The sequence below is a fragment of the Gopherus flavomarginatus genome, chromosome 2, assembly GCF_025201925.1.
Source record: "Gopherus flavomarginatus isolate rGopFla2 chromosome 2, rGopFla2.mat.asm, whole genome shotgun sequence".
NCBI classification, from domain to species: Eukaryota; Metazoa; Chordata; order Testudines; family Testudinidae; genus Gopherus; species Gopherus flavomarginatus.
In genome coordinates, this window is record NC_066618.1 from 100,299,855 (window position 1) to 100,325,920 (window position 26,066).

Below are 26,066 nucleotides of genomic sequence, written 5' to 3' on the forward strand. Positions count from 1 at the left end.
TGGGGTGAGGACGGCGAGGTCGAGGCCCGCTGGCGGAGGGTCATCCTCCCCCTGGGTAACCGGGGTCAGACCCAGGGCCTCGATATCCTCAAAAATGGAGGGGTGCTCACCTCCCACCACCCCGGGGTCCTCCCGCCGGGAGCCGGAGGCAATAAGCGCCCCGACCGGTGCAGGGGGCGCAGGCGGCAACGGAGCAGGAGGGACCAAAGCCGAGGCCGCCACAGAGGGGGCCTGCAAGGGAGGGACGGTGGAACCCTCTGGTGCCGCCACGGTCTCCCTGGCTGGAACTGGCGGACGGGCCGACCCCGAGGGCACGGCGGAAGGCTCGGCATCCGTGGCCCCCTTTCTGGTCTTACAGGGGGCTCCCGCATCAGGTGGTAAGAGCGGAGCTCGAGCCTTCCGCTTGCCCCGCCTACTCTGGACCAGGGTCCAGCCCTCCATGGGCGTCGCTGACGGGCTGGTTGTCAGGGGTCGGGTCGGAGGGCAGGGTTGGTGGGTCGCGGACCTGGAGGGGCACGGTGGGACAGCAGGAGGAAGGGAGGATACCCCTCGGGGAGGGCCCTCTCCCACGCCCGGCAATACCCCTGCCACACCTCCTCCACAGGCCCCGCCAGAGTGCAGGCAGCGGGAGGCAGGGCCCACCCGCTCATCTGGGCATGCGAGGGGATTACCCCTGCAGCCCGAGGGGAGCAGCGATGGATGGAGGAGGAGGAGGGGCGGCCCTGGGCACCGGGCGGTCAGGGGTGCCGGCGATGACGGGGCCGGCGCCCTGCCGGGGCCCGGGGGGCCCGGGCGCTCCTCCGAGCGAGCCAAGGGGCAGTCCCTCCGGGACGTGCCCCGTCGCCCGGCAGAGGTAGCACCTGGCCTCCCCCGTGGAGTAGTGCACCCGGTAATGGGCCCCCTGATAGGGGACCAGGAAGGACCCCTCGAGTGCCTCTCCGCCACGTGCCGCCGGCGGGCAGTTGAAGCTGCACCTGCCGGCGGAACGAGAGGACGTGACGGAGGGCGGGGTCCTTGCAGCCCAAGGGGAGAGGGCTCACCACGGAAATGGCTTCCCGAGAGTCGAGAGGACAGGCAATAGGGCGGGCATTGGGGAGGAAGGGGGGGACAGAGGTCAGGGTAAGACGGGACCCCCAGGTCCTCAGCGGCTCCAGGGGGACGAACACACCCCCCACCGCCAGGCCCTTCTCCACCGCCTCCTGGGCGGCAGCCTCCGAGGCAAGGAAGAAGACAACCTTGCCATACATCCTGGAGGCCGCCACGATGGCCGTGGGCCCCACCACCCTCGCCAACGCCCGCACGTAGGTCTCCACGTGGGGCGAGGCGGGCACCAGGAGGCAACGGACGCCGTGCTTTCCTGGTCAAGGTGGGGAAGGGGCCTCGGCCGCTATAGATGGTAGCGGAGGCGGCGGCCTGGGGAGATGACGAAGCGGCAGGCGGGGGGGCCGTCGCCACCTGGGCGTACGCCCCGGGGGCCGGGGGAGGGACACCCGCAGAAGCTGGTGGAGGGAACAGCAGGGAGGGGCGCCGCGGCCGGTCGGTGGGGCCGCGGCAGAGGTGACCAGGCTCCGCCATGGAGGGCTTAGGCTTCCTAGCGGGGCCCTTTCCCTTTCTTCTTGCCCTGGCCCTTCCCGCCAGCGGAGGGGGTCCCCAGAAGCAGAGGGGGCAAGGGACGTTGGCGGCAGCAGAAGACACCCCTGCCACCCGCCGCTGCCGGTGCTGCAGCGAGAGGGTGTCAGGCGGTCCGGCAGCAGTGGCAGCGGTGGAGACTAGGGGGGTCGCTGAGGGAGCAGGGTGGGCGGGGGGGACAGGGGTCGTCCCAGGGGTCCCAGCCGCTGCAACCCCCGCCATGACGAGTAGGGAGGGAGGGGAAACACCAGAAAAAGGGGGGGGGAGGGGAAGCAGGGCAACCACTCCTCCCTGCTAGGCTGTAGGCAGGGGAGGAGGGTGCAAAAAATGGGGGGGGGGGCAGAGAAGGGGTCAAGCAAGGACTCGGGGCGGGGATCAGTCACCGGACACGGGAGGGAAAAAAACCGGCTCCTCTAGCTGCACGAGGGGAGGGAGGGAAACTAAAGCAATGGGGGGGGGGGGTGCAGTGCCAGAGGGGAAAACTCAAATGGGGAGGCACAAGTGCACGAGAAGGGTACAGGCGCACGAGGGGGGGGGGGCCAAACAGGGCGATGGGGCAGTAGGGAAGGGGCTCAACAGGGCTGGGAGTGGGGCGGAGGGACCAAGGGACCGGTTGCAGGGCAGAGGCAGGACAAACAAGGCTACAAAAGGGGGGGGGGGGACGGGCGGGGCAGGCAAACAAACCGAAGCTGGGAGTGGATGGGCAAAAGGCTACAAGGGGCAAAGGGGCAGGAAACAAGGGGAAAGGCTGGGGGGCCGACTCGGAGGGGAAGGGGTCAGGTTGGGGAGGGGGGTGGAGGGGTGCGTGCACCCACGAGCACTTGTGCAGGGGCTAAAGGTGTGGCTGGCTGCTGCTGGAGGCCCAAACGCTGGCAAAAGGGCGTGGCTGGCCAGGCAAGCAGCTGAGTCCCAGAGGTGGGGACCGAGGCAGATGGTAAGCAGTCCGTGGGGGCGGTGGAGGGGGCAACGGTGGTGGGGGGGGGTTGGGGGGGGGGCACAGATGGACCAGGGGGCAGGCTCCACGCCACACCCCCAGTGCCCCCGCAAACACAGTCTACACCCCCCCCACTAGAGCACAGTCAAAGAGTTACTCAGTTCCTGAGGCCCCCTCCACGGCGGTCGTCAAGGTCGTCCTGTGCACTCCCCCAGCAGCCGGCGGGCCTCTCAGGCCTCACACGCCTCCAGGCTTCAGCAGCTCCCCCGGCAAACACAGTTCCAGCAGCAGCAGCAGCCCCTCCTCCAACAACCCAGGCGGCCAGGCAGAAAGGACCCCACGCAGGTGGAAGCAGCGGTGGGGGTGGCGGTGGTGGGGTCCTGGCTTCTCCCTCCGGAGGTGGAGGAGTGGGGGCCGGCCCAGAGGCCCCCCCCACCCCTCGCTCAGCAGCAGCAGCAGTAGCAGCAGTCCAGGAGGGGAGCACTCCAGCTAGCAGCGACAGCAGCAGCAGCAGCCCGGGAAGGGAGAAGGAGCTCCAGCCAGCAGGGCAGCCCAAGCAGACAGAGTTCTCCTGGTAGTAGAATTGGGACTCTGCTCCTGCCCTGAAGGGGTGAAAACAACCCTAGCGGAAGGTTGTGGCTGGAAGCTACTAAGCTAGGCTGATTGGGAAGTGGCTGCAGCTGGGCCACGCCCCAATCAGGCCACAGCTGGCCTGTATAAAGAGGCTGGAAGCCAGAAGTAGTATTCTTTCTTTAGTTATAGAGGGAGATGGGCCTGGCTGCAGGAAGCTAGACACAAGGTACTTGAGTGAAGCAGGGTTGGAGAGCTCTAGCCTGGAAAGCCCCAGGTTACAGCCTAGCAGAAGGCCAAAAGGTACTGGGGGTTGCAGAGGACAGCCCAGGGGTAGGCCAAGGCAGCAGGTCCAAACTCTTCTTGTCAGTGATCAGTAGGCTGATACTGCAGTCTTCCCCAGGGCATGGGGGCTAGACAATGATTGGCAGTAGCTATATACTGAGGCAAGGTGGGGGTTCCCCAGGGAGGGGAGACCCTAAGACTGAGGGGATTACTGCTCAGGAGCAGCACCCCAGGTAAAAGGGCACCGGGTCCTCGGAGGGACACGGGTCAGCGGACAGGTGGATCACCAGCTTGCATAGGGGCCTCCAAAGCTGAATTGAGCTAATTCCCAGAAGCCACCAGCAGGAGGTGCCGCAGAGGTGAGTCCACTCATCTACACCCAGCCTCTCTCTTTTTTTTTTAAAGCTATTTGCTAGTAAACATGTCTTTTCTGTCTTGTCTAGTGGCTCTGTTGTTGAACAGTCTATCATGGAGTAACTTCAGAACTGGGTATTAGTAGTAAAGTGCGCATTTGTCAGAGGTAACACTCAAAGTACTAAGATTTCATTGTAGAAGTATATAATGAAAAGATATTATCCACTGGAATGCAACCAGGCAACTAAGTGTATGTATGTGAGTACAAATTATACATAGTAGAAATAGCAGAGATTGAGTTTGATTCTTCTGTCACTTACAGTGGCATAAATCTAAAGTAACTCCGTTTTCTTCAATGGCGTTACATTAGTGTGAGAGGTGAATCAGAATTTCAGAGAAATTCACAAACATTGTTTCTAATCCTGACTCATGATTAGTTTGTATTCTTGTAAGTAATTGCATTTAAGTCAATGACTACTTGCACATCTAAGGGTAAATGATAGAAGCAGGTGCTTAGTGGGAGAAATTATTTTTGAACATTTTGATGACTCAGAAACCAAATTTTACTTTCCCATAATCACTTTTTATTTACTGCTTGTGAATGCAAAATTTTGTGCAAACAAATTTCAAGCTTGCAGTCAAGATTCATCGCAGAAATTAATTGAATTCATTATGGGCCGAAGTAGGAGACTTCTAGTTTTTCTTAGTCAATTTTTTAAAAAAAGAGTTGCTTCTATGCATCGGATCCCCATAGTCAATCAGACATGGCAGGCTGTGACAACAGACCTGGCTGGTTGTGCGCAGGACTGCATTGTTCTAGCTATCTGGATGGTGAAATGTTTGTGAGGTGCTATGTGCATTAATCTCGCTTATATCTGTATCCCATGTAATATGGTAATATTTAAATCTTAGCTTTGTTCCTATAAAAGTGTTTGCTCTGAAACTAGAAACCCCACAGTCAGGAGAGAAGCATTACCATGTATGAAATGCCAGTTTACCACAAATGGTGTATCTTCTGCCCAACAAAAGAAGGCCTTCACACACTAGATGAACCATTGTGGAACATCAGTGGACAAAATAGTTTGATTGCCCCCACCATACCCATGAAGAGGGGACATGCGCACAAACCCTTGTCCCATCACAGTTTGAATTCTGCAGAAAGGGAATAAAAATCCCTGACCAGAAAAAACTGTATCACTATGCTGCTTGGAATTTGAAGAGGGCAGTATTTCTAAGCGTAAGCAAGGGATCCCCAAGCTGCCTAGCGTGGGTTAGCCCTAAAAGACTGTACAGCTTACACATTACACTAGCTTCTATTACTTTTTGAAACCTAAGACTGTAACTCATTTGTGTGTATGTTTACCTGCTCTAACCTTGTAAATAACTTTCATTTCTTTTTCCTAGTTAATTTATTATAGGATTGGCTATAAGCATTGTCTTTGGTGAGAGAGCTAGGGCGCACTTGACCTGGGGTAAGTGATTGACCCTTTGGGATTAGGAGCAACCTGAATATTGTGATTTTTAGTGTAAGGGACCATCTGTCACAAAGACAGGCTTGCCTGGGTGACAAGATAGACCAAACTAACCAAAAGAACTGTCTGAGGTCCATCTTAAGACTGTTATAGTACTTAAGGAGTTAACACTGATACTTGGTTGGTGAAATGTAATTATAGAACACACAACCAATTTGTGGTTTGTGCCCTGGTTTGTAAATCTGTCCAGAGATTGGCACTCACAGTTGTGAGCCAATTCAGACAGCTTGATGCTACTCTCCCCTGATCTAACCATTAGACAAACTAACACACTGTGATATGCTTTATATTATTTATTTAGCATAGAATAATAGGAATTATCAAAATTTCTGCTCTAAAACTTTAATATAAATCCTTGGCTTCCAAATTTAATCTGTTACAATTACTCTCATTGGCATAATCTTCAATCCTCCCTCACATGAAACTTGAGTTGAAGTGAGTTTATTGGGCTGCAAAAATGTAGGTTTATCACTATGGCACCAATTCACTGAAGCAATTGAGAGAGCACTTTGCTATAGGTTGATGGAAAAACTGGTTGAAAGTCTCAGATTCTAGGACTGGAAGGGACCTCAAGAGGTCATCGAGTCCAGTCCCCTGCCCTCAGGGCAGGACCAGGTCTGGTCCTGTACTGAAAGAGTTGTCAATGATTCACTGCCAAACTAGGGGCATGTATCTAGTGGGGTCTGGCTGGGGTCTATCTTGAGCCTGATACCTTTCAATATCTTCATTAATTCCTTGGATAATGGGGTGGAGATCATGCCTATAAAATGTGTGGATGACCCCAAGATGGAAGAAGGTGCAGACACTTTAGAGGACAGGATTAGAATTCAAAACTACCTTGACAAACAGGAGAATTGGTTTGAAATCAACAGTATGAAAGTCAGGACAGACAAGTGCAGTGAACTACACTTAAGAAAGAAAAATCAAATACACAATTACAAAATAGGGAATAACTGGTTCATCAGTACTACTGCTACTGAGGATCTGGGGTTTGTAATGGATCACAGTCTGATATAGTCAGCAATATAACGTGGTTGCTAAAAAGGCTGATATTATTCTGGGTGTATTAACAGGAGTGTCATATGTAAGACATGGGAGGGAATTGTTCCACTGTATTCAGCACTGGTCCGGCCTCAGCTGAAGTACTATGTCCAGTTCTGGATATCACACTTTAAGAAAGGTATAGACAAATTGGAAAGAGTCCAGGGAGAGCAACAAAAATTATAAGATTTGAAAAATCTGACCTCTGAGAAAAGGTTAAAAAAAAAAAAAAGACTGAGGGGGGCGAGGGAGACACCGGATAAATCTTCAAATATTTGAAGGGCTGGTACAAATAGGATGGTGATCAACTGTTTAGCAAGTCTACTGAATGTAGGACAAACAGGTGGCCTTAATTTTCAGCAAGGGAGATTGAGATTAGATATAAGGAAACCTTTTCTAATAACAAGGGTAGTTAAGCACTGGAATAAGCTTCCAAGAGAGGTTCTGGGATCCCCAGAGGTTTCTAAGGACAGTTTAGACAAACCCCAGTCAGAGATAGCTTAGGTGTGCTTGGTCCTACCTCAGTTTAACAGACTGGACTAAATGACCTCTCAACAGGGGCTTGCCATCTGTGTATGCAATGAACACATTGCATGCCCCAGGACCAGCTGTGCTTGAAGGATGATTCTCTGTGGCTCCCAAACCTCATGGAGGATATAATTGTGTAGCACAAAATGGGGCTTTCTGCACAGCGGGACCTTTCATGCACCATATATGCGAGGTAACACTGTGTAGATTAGTTGTTCTAAACCTGCGGCCCATGGGCTGCTTGCAGCCCAAAAAGCACAGAGCTGTGGCCCATGTGACATCCTCTGGGCCATACAGGTAGTATTGGATGCGGCCCACGATGCTAAATAGGTTTAGAGCCACTGGTGTAGAAAGTGCTATTTTGCATGCAAGTGTAGAATGATATGCCAGACTAAAAATGTTACTGCAGCCAGCATACCAGAAAGTGGCAATTTCAGGTGAGAATGTTAAATGTTTAGCTAATTAAATTAACTTGCTTTAATTTCTAGAGGGATGTAGAAAAGCATGCTTTTCACATTTAGTTGAGTACCTTTGCTCTATGTGTTTTTTAACGACTCACAACCCTCCATGCGTGACATTTTTGTTACAGAAAGATTAAACAGAAAAGAGAACAACCCAGTGCTTTTTTTTGTAACATGTATATTTGAAAAGAATCTGTTGGGTACATGATTTAAAATGGACAGATGTCTTTTTAACAACTATATAGTGGCTAGGCACCTTCTCGGTCTCCCCAGCCTCTCTTGCTTTCAGCCCTGGCAAGACAGTCTTGGGTAAGAGTCCCTCTTGGTGGCACAGGGGTCTGTTCCTTCCCTCCACTGGTCTCTTCAGCTTGTTTTTCTCCCTTATGGGAGGGAATGCAGCCTCCCCTCCTGGTGGGACTACTGTCTTGCTACTCCTAACTTACTAACAGTAGGACTCCTTCTCCCTCTCTCCCCTTCTTCCCCCAGGAGAGGATTTAAGTCTCAGGCAGCCCTTAGTTGGAATCAGCTGGTCCCAGTTAACCTCAGGTAGCTCCCTCTCAGCTGATTCTAATTGATAATGCTAGTAAACCCTTTTCAGCTGAACCTGATTGACCTGTAGTTACTCCCCACCAGTTGATAGGGAGGAGGGCCTTTTAACCCTCTAAAACTGATTTCTACCCCACTCTTGCAGCTATCTGTCCTGAGCTTATCACTAATATATATATATATATATATATATATATAAATCAAACCTACATACTCCAATGCTCAATAGTTTGCTGTCTTTTTAATTTGATTGTAATATCTGTAAAAATAACATTTTGACACTTAAAGATTTTTGACACCAAAAATCAAACCTATTCAGGTCTGGAGTACTGTAAAGAAAGTCTGATTAGAAAGTTTGTTTTTTCACCTAACTTTAATTGCTGTCTATCTGCTACTTACTTTTCAATTCCCTGCAGTGAGCTCAGACCCCAACAGGGCTCCACGTGAGTACAGAGGTCTGCCTGCACAGAGCTCATTGCAGGATTGAAATCATAGTGCATAATTGTGGCTCAAGTAGGGTAGTAGCAGGACTTCATTCAGGCTGTTTGTGCCTAAGGAAGGGGATGGGGTATTCTGCTCCCCTTGGTAGAAGGAGCATACTTCAAGGGGAAATGGGCACGGAGCTGTCCTCCCAAACCCCTTTGAATGCAGCCCCTGTGCTTGGCAAAATGCAGGGGCTATTTCCCTGATAAGAGAATTCCTGAATTTCCCTGAGGGCAGGGACTGCAACTGTGTCTAGCCAATACATGGGCTGTGCAAGATGAGGAGAAGGTTCTTTGCACCACACACCTGTGAAAGGGATGGCCACAATCTGGTTCTAAATAGGGACCTGCTGCTATTGCAGTCAAAAGCACAAAGCTTCCATTTTATTTCAATGGGAGCAAGTTGAATCTTTAGTCTTCAGCCTCAGGCCTGCTCCCCAATTTAGTCTCAGACATGTTTGCAGCTGGAGCACCAAGTGAAAAATAACAGGGTAAAAGTATCTGTTTGGATGGAGAAATGGAGTCCTGTAGTTCTTTGAATTGAAAGGTGACTATTTTACTGAGTGGATCTGACAGGAGGAGCTAAGCCCCTTGCATGACTACTTCCCTTTTGTTATTTAGCTACTGTCCCACTATAGTATTTGTGGGACACAGGTTGTTTGACTGATTCTGTGGGTTTAAATGGAAGTTTTGAAAAGTCAAGAGTTCTTTAGCTCAAGTTATTTCTGTTACAAAGACTCATTTGTCCAGCTTCTTCTCTTCCCATTTAGATAATTGTTTGAGCACTCTGTGCATTCATAAAATGGTAAGCTTCCTACGTTAGTTATGTGCATAGATTAATTCCTACTTTCTAAAAGCTTTCTGATTTGTTTACCCTTGATTTCACTGATTAGGGAGCCTTTGGCTTTAAGTATCTGAGTGAAAATTATGACTTTTGTTTTCACAGGCAGGAAACAATTTCTCACATTTTCCACTCACCAGCAATTAGTGTTTCAGCTCATGAGGGTGTCAGTTACAGCCAATATTAAGCTGACTGATCTCATCTGGAACTGTAGAAGTTGCTCTGTCCTTACATAATGGAGATAGTTTCTTTGCACATTTCTGGTTTAGAAAGCTTGCTGTTTTATAGAGCTGCATGCAGTATACATTCAGACATAACTATCCAAAGAGGATTCATGTGGGTTGGTTTGATCAGTCTTTGTAATAGAATTCCACAGTACTGTATTTGGTTGAAGTTCTTCTCAGAACAGGTAAGAACTCCTGACCCCTTTCAAAATTTCTTAGACCTGGTCAGTTGTTGTCTTGGTGTACATCAACGTGCCTCAGTTGGCACATAACTAGGATTCATTACTGAATTTGGTCCACTGGTTGGATCATTAGCTTCCTCGACTTAGGCTGGGTACTAACAAGGAATGCAACATGAATTCTGACCATGTCCCCTCTGTTCAGTCACCAAAGAATGTTGTCTACAAATGTTGTAACAAAACAGAGCAAGGGAATATAAGCAAAAACAAATACACATTGCAAGATCATTGGACCAGTGCTGCTCACACTGAATTCAATTAACTACAAATGTAAGCAGGTTTGTACACTGTTTGAGCGACATTCAAATACTGACCAGAGTCTGGGGGAGTTCCTTGGCTTCATCACTCACAAATTCCTGTGCACTCCATGCAGTGGGAACTGATTCATTGCAACTGAGGAAATGTTAAGTTGATTTTATTATACTGTAGTTGTGTATGTGAGTTATGTATTTTTCCTAGTGCCCAAATGGGTCTGGAAATAACATGTATACTGGTTGTGATGCTGCACTCTGATTTCATGAAAATATGCTAATGAGTTTGAATATAATGTAACTGAAATCTGCTTCATGCAAAAAGTCTGTTGTAAGGTATCATTTCTATGAGTGTGGTCATCTTATTTGTATAAATGTACCACTCTTCTATCTGAAACTATAAATATGAAATATAACTCTGAGGGCCTATTGTAATTATGCAAAGTGTGGGCCATTAATGATGGTTTGGAATCTTGATGACTCCCATTAACCAGGACAATTGTCTAACAGATGGCTGTTTTACTTGTAAGTCTCCCTATATACATGTGTGCTGGCTAGGGGGTAATGAAATCTTACAGTGACATGTGATCATGTCACTTGAACTGGAATCCATCTTTAACCTGGTGCTTTTCCATTGAAAAGGAGGGGCTGGGAATCCAGAGAGGGACAAAGGATTTCTGCCTTATGCAAATGACATAAAATAGGTGGAACAGAACAAAGGGGGCAGCCATCATGAGGAATCCCCTAGCTACCAGCTAGCTACTGAGCTGGAAAAAGGGCTGTACTAGGGGAAAGGACTATGCCTAGACTAACAAGGTGTCTAGTCTGTGAAAGAGACTTATTGAAACATCTCTCAGGGTAAGAGCAGCAAAGAATCCTGTGGCACCTTATAGACTAACAGACGTTTTGGAGCATGAGCTTTCGTGGGTGAATACCCACTTCCTCAGATGCATGTAATGGAAATATCCAGGGGCAGATATATATATGCTAGCAAGCAAGCTAGAGATAACGAGGTCAGTTCAATCAGGGAGGATGAGGCCCTGTTCTAGCAGTTGAGGTGTGAAAACCAAGAGAGGAGAAACTGGTTCTGTAATTGGCAAGCCATTCACAGTCTTTGTTCAATCCTGAGCTGATGGTGTCAAATTTGCAGATGAACTGAAGCTCAGCAGTTTCTCTTTGAAGTCTGGTCCTGAAGTTTTTTTGCTGCAGGATGGCCACCTTAAGGTCTGCTATAGTGTGGCCAGGGAGGTTGAAGTGCTCTCCTACAGGTTTTTGTATATTGCCATTCCTAATGTCTGATTTGTGACATTTTACCTGTACTCAGTTGTATTACTGTATTAGGCTTAGATTTGCACATTTTTTATTTCACTTGGTAATTTACTTTGTTCTGTTACTACTTTGAACCACTTAAATCCTACTTTCTGTATTTAATAAGATCACTTTTTACTTAACCCAGAGTATGTATTAATACCTGGGGGAGGGGGCAAACAGCTGTGCATACCTCTTTATCAGTGTTATAGAGGGTGAGCAATTTGAGCTTGCCCTGTATAAGCTTTATACAGGATAAAAACAGATTTATTGGGGGTTTGGACCCCATTGGAAGTTGGGCATCTGAGTGTTAAAGACAGGAATACTTCTGTAAGTTGCTTTCAGTTAAGTCTACAGCTGTTAGGGGATGTGGTTCAGATCCTGGGTCTGGGTTTCCAGCAGGCTAGTGGGTCTGGCTCAAACCAGGCAGGGCACTGAAGTCCTAAGCTGCCAGGGCAGGAAAGCAGGGGCAGAAGTAATCTTGCTATATCAGTTGGTAGCCCCAAGGGGATTTCTGTGATCCAACCCATCTCACAGGTATTGCTAATATCTCTTCAAATGTTACTCTCATCCTGCACAGGGCTAGGTAGGAAGGAGTAATGGGTTGTATGGACTCTGCCAAAAAAACCAGGACGAAGGGATTACTAAATTTCCATGTAGAGGACAGAAGTTACCTGTCCTGCCCTCTAACTGGCCATCTAGGAGAGATTGGCTGACAGCAGGGCCTCATTAGAAAAGCAGTTATTTAAAGGCAGTGTTTGTGGTCTCATAGGTGTCCAAAGGAACAAAGTGCTGTTCTTTAAAACTTTCTTGTCGGTGATCTGTCCAAAGTCTTCAGATGAACTTATTCTCTGTCTAATTGTTCTGTGAATGGTTTTTATTGTCTCTGGATGTCCATGATGAGCAGTATATAGCTTCTGTTTACTAGTACATTTCAAATTCAGACCACATTTGCTGGGGAACATTACCCAGAGTACATCACATAGTACTTTCCAATGTGGTCATTATTGACTTCAGTTCCAGTGATCCAGCAAACTACATGTGAATACCCATGGGGCTGAAACAGTACCTGTGGATCAGCTGCAGAGCCACTCATTGAGTTAGGAGAAAGATGACACTCTCCCATTTCTCCGGTCTTCTACTTAACATAGATATGGGAGTTTCTGGCTGGGCTGAGGAATTGATGTTACAGCAGTCATGTTTCAAAATAAAACCAAAATTTTATCTGAATGGAAGCCTAATGAGTGAATAGAAAGGTAAGCTCTTTTGAAACATTTATTTTAGTATCTGAGTTGTCAAAAGCTCACTACAGATTTAATGTTGAGTGCTCTCCAGCAGAAGCACAGGTGACAAACAACTGACTCCCCTACCTGAATTTCTCTGTATGGAATAGTTAACCCTCTGACTATCCCACACATATATAACACTCTCCCAAGTTGTTGAGCATGATTCTCTGTGGGTAGCACTACGAAGCCTCACTTCATCCTGGAGTTACAAATCAGAATAGGACATGCTGCTTCTGTAACAGCAGCTCTTATAATTACATTGCATACTTTTTGGTTCTCAAAGATTACTTATGAGCTCAAGGTTTCTATAAGTGGAAATAACCAGCTCTTTGTCTTTCTTTTACAGTGATACAAATCTGACTATCCCTATATATTTCAATACATCTCAGAATTTTGATTGGGACACTCGATCCTTTATTTTTCAAAGGTGACGATACTACTAAATGTTTTTTGCACTCAAATTCTTTCTGAGCAATTCAATTCATGAACTTCTGAGAGATCACAGTATGCCATTGTTGAATGTGTGTCAAAACTATGACTCAGCACTGTAAATTACCATACACATTTCTTTAAATTAAAGCAATGACTATACAAGTTATTTGAATTTAAGGCAAACATTGTCATGATCATTTCTGACAGTTTCATCTAGTTCACCTAGAAAGCTGACACATTTTCCTTATAGGTAGTAACAGAAATTGGCCTTTTTGGCCTCATCATTATTCCTTTTATACATTTTTCTGATTACCCGTTATTCTGCTCTTGTAACAGTGTGACCATCTGTACAACATCTCCACCTCACCCATAAACCAGTAGCCATGAAGCAAGCAATTAATGGTCAAGTTTTTTTGTACTGATATGATGATGGAAGTTTTAAAAAGGTACATCTTTCACTGATTGTCCATTGGGTTTTAAAGTGTAATTTGGCAATTTCAAAATCACTATTCCTGGGTTCTGTTGCCAGCTTAAAGTCAGAGTTTCTGTGATTTGTATACATGGATATATTTACTGCCTCCTGAGAGTGTTATGAAGATTAAATATTGGGATGATGCTTGGAAATCCTTGAATATGGCATAAAAGAAAGCGGTATCTATTCTTTAAAATAACATGTATTAAATCAATAGCACCAGTGTATGGAAATCGGGACACTTTTCATTACCAAAACATTAACAGCCAAACTCCCATGATTATAACAAGATCAGAATCTTGTCCTTTCAAGTGCAACACTATTACATTATTTGAACAAATAACGTTAGGATAAGATTAGTAATTTTAATCTCTCTAATTTGTTTATTGCCATCAGATGTCTTTAAAGGGCCTAAAGAGACCTGATGGCCAAAATGTTTGTTTCTGGACCTGAGAGTAAATATCTGAGCTACACTCCTTCACATTGGTAAAGGGGGTATGCATGAGAAGGAAAATGGCTTTATCTCAGATGCAATTGATTTATACCAAAATTGAGAATGAATTGCACCTTAGAGACATGTACTGTGTGTATAAGTAATTGTGCTATGAAACACCGGTTTCATGCGGCTGGGAGGGAGGGGGAACATGCTGGGGGAAAAGGCAGGGTGGGAATTTGGGGAAGGGGTCCAATAGGGGCAGGAAGGGGGCGGAGTTGGGGAAGGGGTTGGAATGGGGGCAGGGCAGAGGCAGGGAAAGGGTGGAGCTGGGGCAGGGCCAGAGGCTGGGAGGGTGCAAGCACCCTCCAGCCCTGGGGAAAGTTGGTGCCTATGTTTGTCAGACTACAAGCTATAAGAGGGGGAAAGTTAAGAAATGTAATAGCTGCAGCCATGAGAAATAACGGACATAACAAAGTGGAAACGGGCATCACTGTGGGTTTTGCTTTGTGTGTACTTATTTATTCCAGGATTAGGGCCCTAGTGTTCTAGGTGATATATAGACATGTAATAAGACAGTGCTTCATTTAAATGGAGAATTATTATTGCTTCAAATGTGCCAATGAAGCAAAGTGCCTCCTCGTAATAATTGGATGAAAAAATAATCTGTAACATGGTTCAAGAGGGCTCTTGACCCTAGTAATATAATATAGAGTAAATGATATTTTACAGCAATTTTTGTCTGCATAGATCTGTATGCTCTTTATGAGAGAGGCGGATAACTATGGTAGATTAGTATGGTAATGGAGATGGATGTGTGGACAATGTTAAAATGTAGGAAATATTTATTTATTCAAATACTTAAATGGCTTCTTATGCTTCAGTCACTCTAATGTATTACTTTGCTAACCTCCCTGTAATCCCTTCCAAAATGTATTAAGTAGATAATGAGACTACATAGCTGGTAACACAAATGATTTCAAATTAATCACTGTTTTAAAACTACCACTTACAATGTTTTTGCTAATCCTCTAGCAAAGGGACTCCCAAGTTGTGGTCTGTAGACAACTGTCAGTTTGCAGAGAACTGGCTGGTCAAATTCAGTCACCTGTCTTCCTTATTTCCCGCTGCTAATTTTCATATGCAGTCTCCTTAATAAATGTTCTCATAACACTGATCATATCTTAATGATCCCTGCTTTAGCTCTCATGTTGTAAGTTAAGCATTAGTTAACAGAGTGCTTTTGTTATACAGATATCAAAATTAAAAAGCTCCGTATTTGCGTTCATTTCAAATACCCCTAACTAATGTTAAAGGGATATTTCTCACATAATTACAACTTGTTTCTGATAGCCTTACTATAGATAAGCTTGTTTTCCAACAGAGAGCCTCTTTTATGTGCTTGTAAATTGGCTATGAAATGTGTTCCAAACCAAATGTAGTAAATGCTATTTTGGCACAGGGTTTTTATTTTTAACATTTTTCAAGAATCTGTCCAATGCTCTTATACTTAGATAATTATGAACACAAAGTTTATTTTTGATGCTTGGAAAATAACTAATGGCTTCAGTGCTTTTTGTTTTTGTTTAAAGACCCAATAATGCTTTCTTTGTATACCCAAAACTTCCATTTAAGTCAGTGGAAAATTCAGAGGTAAACTTCTTCTGTTAAGCTTAATGGTGCTTGGTTTTGGTGCTAGGTTTTCATCCTAGATGCACAAAGAATGCAAGACAAAGTCCCAAATCTGGAAAGTAAACTTCATATAACTGGTTTTGGTAATTTGAAAACAAAATGTTTAACTAGGAGTTTACTGTTGCCCAAATTCTACCTTCACTCCCAAGGCTCCAACTCTCAAGAATGTGCAACATAGTATTTGTACAAAAATGGACATTTACATGATGCAACAGATTCTCTCAAAGAGCTTTTTAGGTTACTAGAGCAAAACATCCCATCCTCCCCACTCCCCTCAGGAATAGAGTAGAAATAGCTTTGTATAGTAGGAAAAATCTAGCAAGAATTAATTTTAAAAATGGGGATTATCTGAATATTTCACAATGGAATTCTGTTACATGATTAGGTTGGTTAAACTCCCTTATGATCAGTATGATCCATATGATGACTGTTGATCCAAACCTATAATACTTAAGCAGGCAAAATCCTATCCATATGTAATATGTAGGCAAAATTCCCACAGGTTTCTGTGGAAATCTTGTCTGCCTAGGAATATACAGAAGGATGAGGCTTCAGTTGGCTTATCTGCATGAGTAAGAACTTTAAGATAAAACCATTCATATAAGTCAACAGAAATAGTTTCTCAAATCCAGACATACATGGAAGCAATGTTTCCAGCTTAGGAGAACAGAGCAAATTATTGGTGTTTTGGAACAAAATACAATTCAAATAAATAGAATTGTTTTCCTAAGTGGCACTCCCAAATACTTTCCTCCTTTTCCTTAAGAGCATGTGGCCTTGGAAAGGTTCAAAATTCTTTCCTAGTTATGGAAACATCCAAGAAAATCAAACAAGCAATGCTTATGTGAGGGATCAGGGGAATTGAGTTCTGGAGAGGGTGCTAAAGCTATCGCAGTAGAAAAGGAGGCATGTTTGGGGAGAAGACTGATGAATCTTGACGGAAATAGAAGTATAGCAAATTGAGCTGCTCAAACAAGTCAGCAGCAGCAGCCATATTAGATTTTAAGATAAACAACTTCTCCCACTCTCTTGATTTTAAGTGTGGCCCCTTCTCAGCTCAGAATACAGCCAATAATAAGCCAAATGCAGGAGGCTTAGGAATAAAATGGAACAAAAGACACATGGACATCTATCTACATAGTTATCATCGTATTTGTTCTTCTTCAATGAAAAATCTCCATGTTCCCTGTACATGCCCCTCATTGCAGATTTTGCATCAGTTTTGTGGGATGTCTGAACCAACCAGGTAGTTTCTCAAAGAGCAATACGCTTAGGGTGACCAGATGTTCCAATTTTATAAAGACAGTCTTGATATTTGGGGCTTTTTCTTATATAGGCACCTATTATCCCACACCTCTGTCCAGATTTTTCAGATTTGCTATCTGGTCACTCTAAATAAACTGCAAGACAGCCTCAAACCTGGTGACTTGTGCAAACAATTACCTCTACAACAGCCAGATAACCTGAATTTCTGTATCTTTTTTGTGTCAAAGATAGAGTAGGAATGAGATTTAATACTGTGAGTAAGCTTTCTCTTTGTTTTCATATTACAAAGTGTAGGGTCAGGTCTAGTTTGTGTCCATGAGGCACACTGTATGACTTTGGATTCTTTCTGATAGACCAGAGCTTGCATTATACATTGTAGGATGAATAAATCAAAGTTTTCCAAAATAAGTCTAAAGTTAGATTCCTAAGTCCATATTTAATCCACTAAATAAGTGGCTTGACTACAAAAAGTGCAGAGAACTCAATAACTTCCCTTGACTTGACTTAAATGGGGGCTCAGCATTTTTGAAAATCGAGGCACTTTAATTTATGAACCTCCATGTTAGAATCTGGTATTGGAAAATCTTGGCCACAAGACATGTACAAGAATGGAAGGAAACACATTACTTTTCTGTGTAAGGTTAACTAAACAGAGCTTGCTATCTAAAGAAATCAAGTGATCATGCCAAAGTGCATGGGCCACTCAAATGTCAGCCCACATGCTGTCTCTTCAGCTGCACGAAGACAATGTCTCTCTTCTGATAAAGAGCCTTCTCCCTGCCTTTACCTACGTTAGGAAGGTGAAGAATGACAGCTTCTATCAAGACTTCTTTTCCTTAAGCTTCTAGGAAAAAACATTTTTAAAGGTATACAGACAACCACAAGGAAGTGTGTACCCTTTTCTTGTTTTTCCCTATACCTTCCTCAGCCATAACATACTGAGAACAAAATCCTTCTTTACAGGTACTCCTAGTGAACAACCCCTATTTATCAATATACTCGAAGGACCATTCATAGCAGATCTTTTCCTTGTATGGAGAGAATTCTATACATATAAACAGTTTTCTGGGGGCACAGTTTGAAATATGTTACACATCTTTCCTGTGAGGCATTTAAAGTTACCTTCGTAGATATTTCAGGTGGAATTCAGATGTGGATAATTTTTAGATCTTCTGACATTCAAGGGCTACTTGGTAACCAAAAATATATGAGAGAAATATGTATGTAAGCAGAGTTGGAATGAGCTCTACCCTGACATGTGGTGGTGAAGTTACTAAGAGCTGAAATCACTGAAGTCTGTTATGGAAGGGCGGGGCTGAATATTGCTGAGTGGCTAGCAGGACTGCTAATGGAGAGGAGTGGCTATCAGGGTGGCTAGTGGAGAGGCGCAGCTGGCAGCGAAGACTGCAGCAGAACCCCATGGAGAGGTGAGGCAATTGGCCATTGATCTGAGCAGGGGAGCATGTAAGATGCCCCCACACCTCCCCCCACTTCCACTCAGGCTGGGAGGTAAACTCTGCAGATGAACTTCTGAACGTTGGGGGCTGCACTGACCAAGGACAAAGTGTGGGTGGGGTGACTGGTGGGTTGCTGGACTTAAGACCCTGAGGGGAAAAGGACACTACCAAACTTATTTGGGGGTGGGTCTTTTGCCAGGGCTGGCTCCAGGCACCAGCTGACCAAGCATGTGCTTGGGGTGGCACCTTGTAAGGGGTGGCCAATCTTGTATTATTGAAACAGAACCCCTAGATACTTGTTGCTGCCAACTCTGACAGGCAGAAGGGTTACATGTAAATAAAAATAATGGTGTTGATGAAGATAACTGAACACACTTCCCTCCTGCCCCCGTCAGATTCAGACACTCTAATTTTGTTTCATTTTCCTCCTGTAGTCCTCAATCAGCCAAAACTCCCATTGACTTCACTGGGTGTCTTGTCTGAAAAGGACTGCCACATTTGGCCTCAACAAATATTTAACATTCTTAATTGCATTTTCTAGCTTTCTGATACTGTTTTTTCTACTTGTCATTTGTATACTGTGTGTGTGTGTGTGTGTGTGTGTGTGTGTGTATATATATATATATATATATATATATCTGTTCAGAATTAATTCTGTTTAGCAGACAATTCTTGACAGCCCTAGTAAATTTAGAAAGATCTATTCACTCATCAATACGTGCTTGTGAGTGCAATTCCCATTAAGCTCAACAAAAATTACTTGTGTGCAGCAAGGGTTTTTTAACCCTTAGAAATCTAGCTAATCTCCAGGTGGATATCACCTGTGGACCAGGGTTTTCCCTCCACTACTGAGGTTGTGAGGGGTGTTGTGCTGAAAAGAGAGGCTCTGTGACTTTTGGGAGACAGGCCTATCTGAGTTTTGCCTTCATCAAATCTTGACTGTCCCTGCTACCTCACTGCTGGGAATCATTCTTTCTTTTAGCCTATACTTCTGTAGTATGCCACTGTGATGGAACATCTGCCCCACACTGGGTTCTAAGGGGTTAATAGAGCTCGTGGGAGGCTGCACAGGAGACCGCCAATCAGAGAGAGGCTGCTCCTCACAGCCCATCTGGACCAGGCTGGCTTATATAAGAAGGGCTGCAAAACAGAGCAGCTTCAGTCACTCCCTGCAGCTTGAGGAGGACTGATTTCTTTGCAGGCTGAAGGCAGCAAGCACCCTGGACAGAGCAGTACTGCAGGCAGAGACCTGGGGAAGGCAGTTAATAGAGCCATTGGGAGGCTGTGCAGGAGGCACCCGCTATTGGTTCCTCACCATTCCTTCAAGGCAGGAAGTAGCAGAGGAAGAATGGCACCCATCAAGTTCAGGATAGGGAAAAAGAATTTTGAGCAAGTTTCTGAGAGTTTCCATGTAAGCAGGAAAGTCAAGGATGAGCATATGTGAATGAAAAACTGTGTGTGGAAAGAGGGTGGGGCTTTTGTGGAGGAGGGATGCAAGTACTAAATAACTTAGTGTTACACTTAAATACATATTTCCTTGTTGTATTCATTTTAGGGGTTAATGTATTGCACTTGAATGCACTGAATGATCATGTCAGGAATCAGGGCCTCCAGCAGAGCCAGCCTATGGGCAACCTAATGATTGCAGCTGGCCTGTAGTAGGCTACAAGATTGGCTGCCTGCTGGGTTGAAGGAATCAGTGACCATCTCTTAAGCCTAGCTGTTCACTGGCCCTGCCTCTTCCCTTCCAGTTCTAGTCCTGCCCCTTTATCTCCCCAGCTGCGATCCTTGCCCCCTGGTGTTTGTGGGAGGGTCATGTGACCCTTCAGGCCCCTCCTCCCCACATGTCACCATTGCCTATACCTGTGATAGGTTTAACAGCTGCTTGTTCCCAGTCCTGCTCCTGCCTTTGATCCAGCCTACTCCCTGTGTTACATTGCTCCAGGCAACCTGGTCCTGAGTTTTAGTTCTGATTTCTGGCTCTGGCAACTGGCCTCTGATTCTGACCCCTTGACTTTGATTTCTGGCTTTGACTATAACTCTGGCTCTAACCACTGACCCCCAACTCCTCCTCCTAACTGGCCATTACTGTCCATATCCTGTTCACTACTGTAAAACCTAAAACTGCTAAACATCTGCCAGGCTCTCTGTATGTGTGTCTCTCAAATAAACTTAGGACTTTTAAGCTTTTTTCTATGAAAGATTTTGATCAAAATTAACCATCTTGTGAGCTCTAGATGTAGCTGTAGTAAACACAATTACAACATCCCTTTGGCTAGATGGTTTAAATCAGAAACAGTCCCATTTTGGTAGGGGTGGGGGGAACTGATTACTTCTCAAGGTGTTAAACCATGAAGAACCACTACTGTTGAGATCCATTAACAGTCAGATTCTTCCTTTTGTGAATGACTGTCTTCCTTTTTAATAGAATTGGTCTTAGCCAACTATATTTTAAAACTCTGGCTTACTATATTTCATTATGTACTAGTGAAGAGTTTTAGCATGTATTTAAAACAGGGGTGGGCAAACTATGACCTGGGGGCCGCATCCGTTTTAATCTGGCCCTCAAGCTCCTGCTGGGGAGCAGGGTCCCACTCTGCGCAGCTCCTGGAAGCAGCAGCATGTTCTCCTTCCATCTCCTATGCGTAGAGGCAACCAGAGGGCTTTGTAGACTGCCCCAGGCCCAAGTGTGGCCTCTGCAGGTCCCATTGGCTGGGAACTGTTTAGGAGCCATAGGGAGGGACATGCTGCTGCTTATGGGAGCTGCTTGAGGTACACGTCATCCAGAGCCTGCACCCCTCACCTCCTCCGACACCCCAACCCCCTGCCCCAGCCCTGATCCCCCTCCTACCCTCTGAACCCCTTGGTCCCAGCCCAGACCATGTTCCTGCACCCCCAACTCCTCATCCCCAGCTCCACCCCAGAGGCTGCACCCCCTTCCACACCCCAACCCATAATTTCATGAGCATTCATGGCTTGCCATACAATATCCATACCCAGATGTGGCCCTCAGGCCAAAATGTTTGCCCACTGCTGCCCTAAAACCTCAGATGAAAGTTGCTCCAGTGCAAAGCAGTATTAATAGATAATATAAATTTACAGTGATATTGAGTACCTGTAACTTCCACTGAGATCAGGATTTGGCCTAATGTGAACACTGCATTAACTGGTGATGTGAAAATCTCAACAGGTTTGATGTTTGCTTTGCTTAGGGTAAAGTAGCCTAAAACTTTCCATTGATATCACAATTTCATTCTGCCTGAGCCTTCAAACTCTTAATCAACTAAGTCATCCTTACTCGTGACAATAGCCCTATTGGCTTCAGAGTAACTACTCACATGGGTAATAAGGGTTACTCAATGTTTAAAGGTTTACAGCAGGGATCAGCAACTTTTGGCACACAGCTCGCTGGGATAAGCACCCTCGTGGGCCGAGCCGGTTTACTTGCCATGTCCACAGGTTCAGCCGATCACAGCTCCCACTGGCTGCAGTTTGCTGTCCCAGGCCAATGGGGGCTTCTGGAAGAGGCATGGGCCGAGGGATGTCCTGGCCACCACTTCCCGCAGCCCCCATTGGCCTGGGACGGTGAACCGTGGCCAGTGGGAGCTGTGATCTGCCAAACCTGTGGATGCAGCAAGTGAACAAACTGGCCCGGCCCACCAGGGTGCCTACCATGGCGAGCCACATGCCAAAGGTTGCTGATCCCTGGTTTACAGGGTCTTGGGATGGAAATCTTATAGAACTGACTCATGAGACTTCTGGTATTTTTCCTTCTTACCAGAGATACAAGTAGGTGTGTTTCTCATGATATTAGTCCTATTGCTTCTGATCCAGATAGGAACCAGTGGAAAAATGAGTTTTGAAGCAGGGGAAGGGTCATAACTTCAAAAAGAATCAATTTGAATTTGGCTAATGGTGGATGAATGTTTATTTGATTCCCCTAACAAACTTGCCTATTCCTAAAATTAGTTACTATTAAAAGCTGTGCGTGAAAGGTGTAGGGATCAGGCGGTTGCAGGAAATTAGGGGAAAGTTTGTGTTGTTTTTTCTTTTATTCATATACAAAATTATTCCCAAACATAATTGAATTAATTCAAGAACATCCATGTAAGACAAATATTAATATTCCAATTTTATATTGGTTGGGGGAGAAATGAAGTAGGCAGAAAGGCTAAGGGCCTTGCCCAAGATCAGTATAAAGTCTGTATCAGGGCTGATATTGGAGCTCTGCAATTCCTCAGCCTTAGTCCTGTGCTCATAGCATTAGGCACCAACTCTCTTTCTGCACACCATAATTTATGTATAAAAAATTAAGGCTGGGATTCTCAAAGGAGCCTAGTATTTAGGCACAGAGCACCTATTGAAAGCCAGTGAGTTAGCTGGAATATTCTAAGTGTTCTAAGGGAAGTGAAACCCTAAGAACTGGTTATCTGCTTCTCCAACCTCACCAGGTATCAGCAAATCCTGGTACTGCTCGCTGAAAAATTCATAGCGCATAGTTTAGCTCTGTTAATTCTTTCACAGAAGGATACCAAAAATAACCTGTCCATTCTCTCTCCTTTCTCCCCCCTCCCAATCATTACTCCCCCTTTTCTAGGGCTTGTAGAACAGTATCTGGTGAATGAGTGATTTAACGTTTTTCTTTTCCCCAGCAGTTGAAGCATGAATAATCCATGTGCCTATTATTCTACCCTGTCTAGAAAGCAGTATCTTTTAGTTCCCTTTCTAAACCCCAACCCCTAACACAACCAAATCGGAGAGCAACATTTAAACTGCCTAAAATATAGAGCTCTAGTGCTGCCAGTTTTCCTTAGTGATTGCTTCTAGGCAAAACTTGAGAGAGAGAGAGATAATCCCACTGCTTAATTTGTAATGAGAGAAAGAAAAGTGCCTGGAATCAAGCAATTTGTTTTTTTACATCCATAACTGATGCAGCAAGCCCAGAGCTGCCTAGGCTCTGAATTCCAAACCTCGAGGTGTTGGAGCTCAGCCTGGCACAAATTAAACACGGGGTAATTCCACAATGAAAACATCTGCATTAGAGGCTTCCGCAGTCCTCCCAGCATCTTTCCAGGCGGGGTGTTGCTCAGCCCCTCAGATTAGGACCGCTCGGAAGACAGGCCTGATTGGGGATCCCAGGAGGCTGGAGTACAGCGAGCCTGTACCATCTCCGCGCGAAGGGGAGCAGAGCGGGGAGGCAGAGGAGGGCTGCGGTCTGTCTGCTGTACTGGCCCGGGGAAGGAAAAAGTCTGGGAGGGAGGCGGCCCGCTGCAAGCTTAAGCGCCTGAGCGCCCAACTTCATCACCACAGACAGCCACCTCCAGGCTGAGTGCGCGCGGCTGCCTCCCCAGTCCCCTCGCCTCACCGCGGCATGGCCCAGGGCGCAGGCAGCGCCTGGCTTTTGCTTTTGCTTTGAAAAGCAGAGAAGGGAAGGCGAGAGCAAGGGCCCCGGAGGAGGAGGCGGGAGGAGCCGAGGAAGGGAGCGAAGCAAAGGGGAAGGCTGGGGAGAATTTTCCACTCCCTCTTTTTTTTTTTTCTTTTTTCCTTAGCAGCGGCGGCGGTGTTTCCTCCTGCTGGGAGAGGCGTGCAGGAGGAGGCAGGCTCTGCTGCGGGAGCCTTTCTGGCTCCGTGTGCGTGCACGCGCCTGGGAGTGTGCGCGGGGCTCCCAGTCGGTGTGTATGTGTGCGTGCACGGGCTATATATACCCGAGCGGGGAGGCTATTGCAAGCGTCTCTCAGCAGCGCTGCTCTATGCAGAAGGAAGAGCTCAGCTGCCGTGACGGCGGCAGCAGCAGCATTAGCAACACCAACGTTTTTGCTCCCTTCCTCCCCTCTTGGCCCCCCATTCCCTTCCCCCTTTTTGAGTGTTTTATTATTTCTCCCCGCCTTGGTTCTTCCTTCGGCCCCCCTTTTTGTTGTCCAAGGGAGGCGCGCACACAGCAAGAAGGGAAAGAAAAGTACTGGGACTTTTATCCTGTGCTGCTCCAAACCTAGAGGCAAGAGGCGAAGGGGGGGTTGGCTTCTACCACAAGGTAAAGCCCCGTCCCCGCTCCATTGCCTCGTCACGGCAAAGAGGGAAGGAGGGAAAGTGGAGGAAAGCAGCTATTCTGCGGTTGGCCTTTGGAGTAAAAGGAGCCGGGAAGGGAAGGATGGTTGTGGTTCCCCGAGCCGGCTGCAGGGCAGCCCTCTGCCTCTGGATTTTCAGCAGCATCAGCTGCAGAGCCAGGACTGCGCTCCCTGCATCCCGTGAGTACCCTTTGGAAAGAACCTTGCCCACGTTCAGCTCCGCGTTAAGATTCCCACAGTGACTCCGGAGGGAGGTTTCTCTGTGTTTGGGGCTTGTTTGGTTTTTTGTGTGCGGGCGCCGATGTGAAGTAACGCTCTCCTCAACCAGTCAGCGGTGCAGCTGATTTGGGTGATGCTAGTGGTAGTTGAGGATGAAAGTTGGGAACCGGTACAGGATAGCTGGCTGGGTCTGCAGGATGGACCTGACATTCTTTTCCCAATTAGTTGGGTTGGGAATCGGGATCTGCCAGTACTGGAGCTGGACAGCTGTGTGAAGGAAAAGGGAGACGTGGGCAAATTCCGCAACCAGTTTTGTGTGTGTATTTTGGAGAATAAAAAGCTTTGGTATTTTGAGGGGAGGGAAGGAGCTGGTGGCTTATCTGGAGGGAGCTGAGGCAAGATGCTTTTGTCTTGGGAGTGAAGTTTTGCTTTCCAAGTTGTGTTGGCGCTGACCAGCCATTGCCCTCACAGTGAAGTGCTAGCGAAATAGTTAATCAGAAAATAAAATGCTGAACTTAAGAGAGCAAAGCACATGTATAGGACCGGATCCTCTTGCCAGTAATGACAGCGCACTCGTTGATTTCAATGGGGGCATTAAACCTTTAATGTTGCAATTAGCTATTAGTTTGCAGCAAAATATTCGCAGGTAAATGTCAGTGTGAAGTATTTCGTTGTTTCGCTGTAGTCGATGCAGAGAACGTGCCTTTTGAACGGTATTTTTAAAATGGATACTGACCTGATGTGTAGCATTTACAAAGGATCTGCGGTTCTAGCGGGGGAGAAGAGACATGCGGAAAACAGCCTTTTTATGGATAAGATGTTAAAATCTGACTTTTGTGGGGGGGGGATATGACCATTTTCTGGATCAAGCAGCGAATTGTTTTGAAATGTATGTTGTATGGAGATGTGAGGATCTCCATTTCTTCTTTTTTTGTGGGTTTGAACAGAACTGTTAGGTTTGGGATCCGGAATACAACTGTACTTACCTGACTCACTGTATTTTCCCCACTTCATATGGTCAGTTCTGGAAAAAAAATCTAATGCGATTGAAATATATATCGTAATATATTTACCATATATTTAGACCGTTATATGTATTTAACCAGAGAGAGAAACAGACACTGTATTGTATCCTAAGCCTCTCAGGCTATAGTCTTCAGCTGTTTTTCCCCTTTCCTTTAGGAGCAACACCAGTACAGAAGATTATTACTTTTGACTTGATTGTTCATCTCAGTTTTGTTCTGAATGTGATTTCTTCATACTCCGTAATAGGTCATTGTGCATAACTGGAATACTCAGAAAAAGACATAGTAACTTAGGTTACCATAATTCTGTTCTTGGGACATAAACTTCCATGCAGTTTTAGGTAATAGGTATTTTATAGTGCTGTAGCTAACGTTTATAGTTCTGCTACAAGTTTAAATTTGAGACCAACATACAGTATCTTAAAATTGTCATAGTATTTGATTACACACTGAACATATGTTTAATGTTAGAAAAAGTTCGATAAGTTTTTTTT

The 26,066-nt window shown here is 45.9% G+C and overlaps 1 protein-coding gene across 1 annotated transcript in view; it reads left to right on the forward strand.

Annotated features, from left to right (window-relative positions):
* The first annotated feature begins 23,952 nt into the window (after nt 1-23,952).
* Nucleotides 23,953-26,066, forward strand: part of CNTNAP2 (contactin associated protein 2) — a 1,698,090-nt gene continuing 1,695,976 nt past the window's right edge. The window contains exon 1 of the mRNA XM_050937667.1: nt 23,953-24,508. Within this exon, the coding sequence (XP_050793624.1) occupies nt 24,412-24,508 (97 nt within the window). The 5' untranslated portion in view covers nt 23,953-24,411. The remainder of the gene's footprint in view (nt 24,509-26,066) is intronic.